The sequence below is a fragment of the Verticillium dahliae genome, genomic scaffold (genome assembly GCF_000150675.1).
Source record: "Verticillium dahliae VdLs.17 supercont1.14 genomic scaffold, whole genome shotgun sequence".
In the NCBI taxonomy this organism is placed as follows: domain Eukaryota; kingdom Fungi; phylum Ascomycota; class Sordariomycetes; order Glomerellales; family Plectosphaerellaceae; genus Verticillium; species Verticillium dahliae.
The window spans coordinates 159,605-165,850 of record NW_009276945.1 but is presented as its reverse complement, the minus strand read 5'-3'; the positions used below and the strand labels follow the sequence as shown (position 1 = coordinate 165,850).

Here is a 6,246-nt window from a genome sequence, read left to right as displayed (position 1 = left end):
TCGGATCTCGATCTCCCTCTTTCGACGGCAGATCTAATCCTCGAGACGCTTGTTTCTGGGTCGCACTCGCTCGCTGGCAGCTGCGATTTCCGTTCTTTCCCACACGAGATTCTATCGACGTCGGCCTGTCTTTGATCAGTCCTGACCTCGACATACCTCGTCGCGACACCTCCATCGCCTCCATCTACCGACATATCAGCATCACGTCTGCTCGTCCTTCCGCCGGCTCGTTCCAGCTCGCTGCCCCCATCGAGCTTTCACGACCTGTCTCCTCGTGCTTCCGAATCCCACTCGCGATTCGATCTGCTTCCTCGCCCCCGTCTTTCATCGCTCACCACCAGCGTCTTTTCCGGCCACCGATCTCTTCGTCCCTCGTCGACGACGCGACAAACGCTGATCCACATATGACTTCGACTGCGAGCTCTCAGAAGAACCCGGCGCCGAACTCCTCTGCTGCTTCTGCCCCTTCGTATGCCTCTGCAGCAGGTGCATCCAAGAAGCCAGCCTCGACGCCTCTGATCGCGACAGGCTCCAACCAGTCTACTCCTGTGGTTGTTGGCGGCTCTTCCGCGCAACATGCCAAGTCTTCCGGCCCTTCACCAGTAAACGGACGACCTCCCATCACCCCTGCCGTGCCTGCTCCCGCAGCTGCTCACGGCTCCAACAACAACTCGAACAATATGAACGGCGCCGGCGAACATAGCCGGAAGAGCTCCGTCACCATCAGCGCCAACGGCCCCAACAGCTACGCCGGCAACGGTGGTGCTGCTGGAGGAGGCTCCAAGTCCGGTATCCAGTTCGGCTTCAAGGACTCGCCTGCCATCGCCCACAGCTCGCCCCAGATGTCCGCCGCCCCCATCCCCATTCCTGGTGGCAACCAGAGCGCCAGGGTCCCGTCTCCCGCGCACTCTCCCTCCCCCATCCCCCAGCCCTCTGCCAGTGGTGGTCGTCCCCCTTCGGGCATTGCCCAGCAGGGCAACATGACCTTTGGCAGCCTCGGCAGTGATGGCGATGTGAGTTTTCTTGCCCGCCCCCCAGAAAAGACGTTTTTGTCTCCCCAAGATGCGTATTTCTCAAGAAGGCCCTGAGCTAACGATAGTCTGTGCACAGCGTCACATGAGACAGGCTCCCACGCCTCAGAACCCGGCTGCCCTGGCTTCTCAGCCCGGTGCCCATATCCGCCGCGAGTCCGCCGTCTCTCAGCAGAGTGACATGAGCGGTGCTGCCCGGCCCAACTTCACTCCCCAGGGCGGACGTGGCCGTGGCAACACGCCCTACAACCCGGCTCACCCTCCTTTTAATGCTAGTCAGGGATTCCCTCCTAACTTCCAGTCTGGCCCCGGCCGCGGCCGCGGCGGCATGCCCCCTGCCTTCCACCCGGCTAATCGCCCCATGGGTTATCCCAACTCTCCCGGCCCCGCGCGTAGCCCGGCGCTGACGCACTCTCAACCCGGCACGCCCAACATGGCTCCTGCCCAGATGCACAACGGCATGCCCAACCAGACGCAGTACCACTACCCGGCACCTGGCATGCCCCCCCACCAAGTACATACCCTCTCTTTCCTTGCAAATTCGTTTCCTTCCAAGCCCGACAAGAAGAAGTCTGGCCGCCGCGATCAGGAGAAGTATTCCGACCATGACCGGCAGCTAATCAACTCTCGCCATCGCGGCTTGTCCAAGGCGCAGACCTCAAAGTCTCGACGTCCAAGTAGACGCGGAGAAGTAGCATGCGGAGAAGCGCCATGGACACAAGCTTCCGAAGAGGCAGCTCTCAGCAGTCGCAACACGGGCCCCTTGAACGCTACGCTGTCACTTCACCCGGATGCCCCTTGTTTTTTAATTCCTCCCCCTCACAAGAGCCTACTAACCCAGTCACCTGCTAAAATTGATCTCTCTCCCGAATCGGGCAATTTCGAACGAATGCTGACAGCTAAACAACAGTATGGATACCCTCCCCAAGGCGGCCAGTTCGACGCTCGACAGGCACCCTACTACATGCCCCAGCCCTACATGCAGCAAGGCCCCGGCGGCTCGCCAGCGGGCAACTACCAGCAGGGCTTTGTCCCTCCTCCCTACCACACCGCTGCCCCAGTCAGCATGTCGCGCACCTCCTCGCACTCTGAACGCCCCACCTCTAGCACCGGCCAGCCCAGCCAGCCGGTCATCGTCTCGGGTGCGCCCCAGCAGAACGCTCAAGGCAAGGGCGCTGCGGCCCTTCCTTTCACGCGCCCCAAGAAGAGTGCCGCTGTGGTCATCAAGAACGCCCAAGGCGAGACGGTCGATTTCTCTAGCATGAAGACGCCTGCTTCGCCCTCCCCGAGCACCCAGCAGACCAGGACCCCTCCTGTCATCGCCACCACACCCTCTCCGGCACCCAAGAGCGCCACCCCTGCGCGCCCTGACCACAACAGGACGGAGAGCGCACCGAAGACGGCAAAGGAGATTCAGGAGGAGCTGCGCGCCAAGGTCCTCCTGGCTGCCGGCGGCGAGCCCAAGGACGCCAAGACCGCCAAGCCTGAGCCCGCTAAGACCGAGGTCAAGCCTGTTGAAGCTACACCCGTCGCAGAGGCCAAGAAGGAGGTTACGGAAGCGCCCAAGGCTGCTGAAGAGCCCGCCGCCGCCGCCGAGGCGACCAAGGAGGCTGAGTCGAAGCCCGCTAAGCCGGCAGCCAACGTCGAGAGCGAAGAAGACGAGATGGAGCGCATGATTCGTGAGATGGAAGAAGAGGATGCCCGTCGCGAAAAGGCCGCCAACGAGTACGAGGCTAAGAAGAAGGCTGACGCTGCCGAGAAGAAGAAGCTGGAGGCCGAGAACAAGGCAACCTCCGCGGCCGAGGCGGATAAGAAGCTTCGTGACGCCGAGCGTGAGGCTGAGCGTCTCGAAGAGGAGAAGGAAAAGAAGCGTGCGGCCACCGAAGCCTCCGGCAAGTCTGCATCAGTCGCCGACGCCCTCGCGGGCAAGGAGGCGCCCCAGGAGGTCGGTGATGTCACCGACAAGCTCGCCAACCTCAATATTGGAGACAAGTCATCCAAGGCTGCGCCTGCCGAGAAGGCGCGCGCTACCAAGCCGGCTGCGCTGAACCTGGCTCCCATCAACACCAAGCCTGTCGAGCCCCCTCAGCCCAGCGCTGCCCTCCAGTCGCTCAAGTCGGCCCGCTTCCTGACGGTCATCAACCAAGACATCTACCCAGCTGGCATTAGCTCTCCCAACCCAGCGCTGAACGCTGCTGTTGCGAAGAAGGGCAAGACGTTCAAGTACGACGCGCAGTTCCTGCTCCAGTTCCAGAAGGTCTTCACCGAGCAGCCCTCCATGGAGTTCCACCATCAGGTTAAGGCCTTGATTGGTGAGGATAGCTCTCGCTCGGCGTCGAGCCCTCGCCCCGGCTCCAGCCGACAACCTTCCAGGTCTGGGGCCTTCACCCCGAGCCAGCCCAACATGGGCCAGTTCATTTCGAACCCGAGCGTGCGTGGCACAACGTCCAAGCAGCGATTCGCCATGTCCAACGCGGCTCTTGCTAGCGGTGCGACGGCCCCTGCGGCCGGCGGCATGGGCTCCTTCGGCCGCACCGGCAGTGGATTCCCCATGGGACCCCCTATCTCCCGCAACGCGTCGTCGTCCAACATCAACCCGTCCAACTCGCGTCGCGGCCCTGGTGGCAGCCAGAGGGGCAATAGCAGGCGTGACAACTTTGGTGCCAAGGAAGCGCAGGCTGCTAAGACCATGCCTCTTACGCAGGGAATGGACCTGAAGCCTATCACCGTTTCCTCCTCGGGCTGGAAGCCCACGAGCCTGGGCAAGGGTCCTGCCGCGGCGGCGCCCACTGGCAACATGGACCCCGAGATGGTTCAGCGCAAGGTCAAGGCTGCGCTCAACAAGATGACGCCGGAAAAGTTCGACAAGATCGCCGACCAGATCCTGACCATCGTTGCGCAGTCCAAGACCGAGTCGGATGGACGCACGCTGCGCCAGGTCATCCAGCTCACCTTCGAGAAGGCTACTGACGAGGCTCACTGGGCCTCCATGTATGCCAAGTTCTGCAAGCGTATGCTCGACACCATGAGCCACGAGATTCGCGACGAGAACCTCAAGGACAAGAACGGCGAGGTCGTCAGCGGTGGCGCGCTCTTCCGCAAGTACCTCCTCAACAGGTGTCAAGAAGAATTCGAGCGTGGCTGGAAGGTCAACATTCCCGCCAAGCCGGAGGAGGCTGAGGAGGAAAATAAGATATCCGCCGAAGCCGCCATGTTGTCTGACGAATATTACATTGCTGCCGCCGCCAAGCGTCGCGGTCTTGGTCTTGTCCAGTTCATTGGTGAGCTGTACAAACTGGGTATGCTGACAGAGCGCATCATGCATGCTTGCGTGAAGAAGCTGGTCGATTACGAGACGACACCTGAAGAGGCTGAGATTGAGTCGCTTTGCAAACTGCTCAGGACTATTGGTGCCAACCTTGACGCAAGCCCCAAGGGCAAGAGCTTCATGGATGCCTACTTTGACCGCATCCAGAACGTTATCAACATGCCTGACCTTCCCAGCCGTCTCAAGTTCATGCTGATGGACGTTGTCGACATGCGCAAGTCCGGATGGGCCACGAAGGAGGCCAACAAGGGTCCCAAGACCCTTGATGAGGTTCGCGCTGAGGCAAGTCAACAACACGCCCCTCGTTTTCGTATTGTAACATCCAAGCTAACCGGTTTCACAGGCCGAAGCCGCCGCTGCTCAGAAGGCTCAGGAGAACGCCCGTGGCGGCAGCCAACGCGGTGCCCCAGGCGGTCGTCCCCATTTCGGCCGCGGCGATGCTCGCAGCTTCAGCAACTACACTCAGCAACAATCCAACCAGGTTGGTATGGATGATCTGCGCCGTCTGAAGGGTGCCACCAGTCGTGCGGCCAGCGGCAACGTCACACTGGGCCCTACGTCCATGTTCTCTTCGCGTAGCAACAGCGGTCGACGACTTGGACCTGGCGGCTCGCTGGGCCGCGCTGGCGAGGACTCGAACGCCTCGTCGCGCACGGGAACGCCTCCCACTACACACACGAACGCCTTTAGGTAAGCTTGACCGACGATTGACATTCGCGGTGTTACACGTTGCTAACTCGCCCCTCAGTGCCCTTGCCAACTTGGACAACGATAACCCTGCCTCCCCTCCTTCGACAGCAGCTTCCCCAGCGCTTTCCAAGGCTGTCCCTGACAGCACTGCTGCCAAGGAGAGCAAGTAGAGGAGAGTGGACGGCTAGAGGTTTTGATTTTCCAGAGTCCAACGAACGCATTTCCCAAATAGAACGGGCGAGGTTGTTTTCGTGCATTTACATGGGAGGGGTTTCTGAGGAAGTGTTTTACAAAAGTTGATGATCGTTTCCATCGGCCATGATACCACCTTCGAGACACCGACATAGACGAGCCGCTTTGGGACGATCAGCCGAGGGAGGAGGCGGCGGGCTATTCCCCTTTTCGCGGAGGGAACGCGGGCTCTTCGTCGCCCTCGGCACTGTTTCACTACTTTTGCGTCTTGCATTTTGTCGTTACGTCGTCTTATTTTCTTCTAATGCGAGCCGATTGATTCGAGGATTGACTCTTCTCTATTTATTCGTCGTGCTCTGGTACACACGCTGATGGAAGATGGCTGCTCCTCGCCTTCACACTGCCTTCGCGTCTCATGGCAACCGAGCGCGTACGTGCCGTGGAAGAGGGTGACGGGAAGGGATCGGTCGCTGTACGATGATGTGGTGGTGCGCATTCAAATCTTCTTCAGTGACCACAAAGAAGAGGGACGGACGGACGGGTGGATGCTGGACTGGGATGGTACCTGGGTAGCGAATCCAAATGGGAGAAGGCATGACGCACGAAAAGCACATTTTTGAAGACTTTTTTGGGGGCCTGTTGCACAAGTTAGTCGACAAGGACAGTTGAACAAGTCATTTTATCTGAGGCGTCCGCCCTTGCTCTACTGTGATATCATGTCCCTTCCCGAGCTTTATGTGAACAGCCTGCCAGACCCTACGGCATGAAAGCGACCTTCTCAGGTACGCATCTCTACAGAAATCTCGCTTCGACATCGCTGGCAAGAGGAGCGAAGAGCCGATGGCCTCGTGGCAGGCCGTGACGGACTGATGAGCGTCTGCTTACCCTGAGTGTGTATGTCGTAAAGATTCTTGAGCCGTCATCAATGCTGGATCGCCATATTGTGTTTCGTTCTAGGACCTCGTGCTAAGAATTCCGTTCATTCAATTTGGACTGGCACATCGC

General features: G+C 59.7%; 1 protein-coding gene across 1 annotated transcript; it reads left to right on the top strand.

Annotated features, from left to right (window-relative positions):
* Window positions 1–404: 404 nt before the first annotated feature.
* VDAG_06653 (eukaryotic initiation factor 4F subunit p130) lies at window positions 405–5,219 on the top strand (the record flags this gene model as incomplete). The annotated part of the gene is made up of 4 exons (XM_009659357.1): window positions 405–1,013; window positions 1,111–4,629; window positions 4,703–5,049; window positions 5,108–5,219. 4 exons carry the CDS (start codon window positions 405–407, stop codon window positions 5,217–5,219), a joined length of 4,587 nt encoding a protein of 1,528 aa, XP_009657652.1.
* Window positions 5,220–6,246: the final 1,027 nt, after the last annotated feature.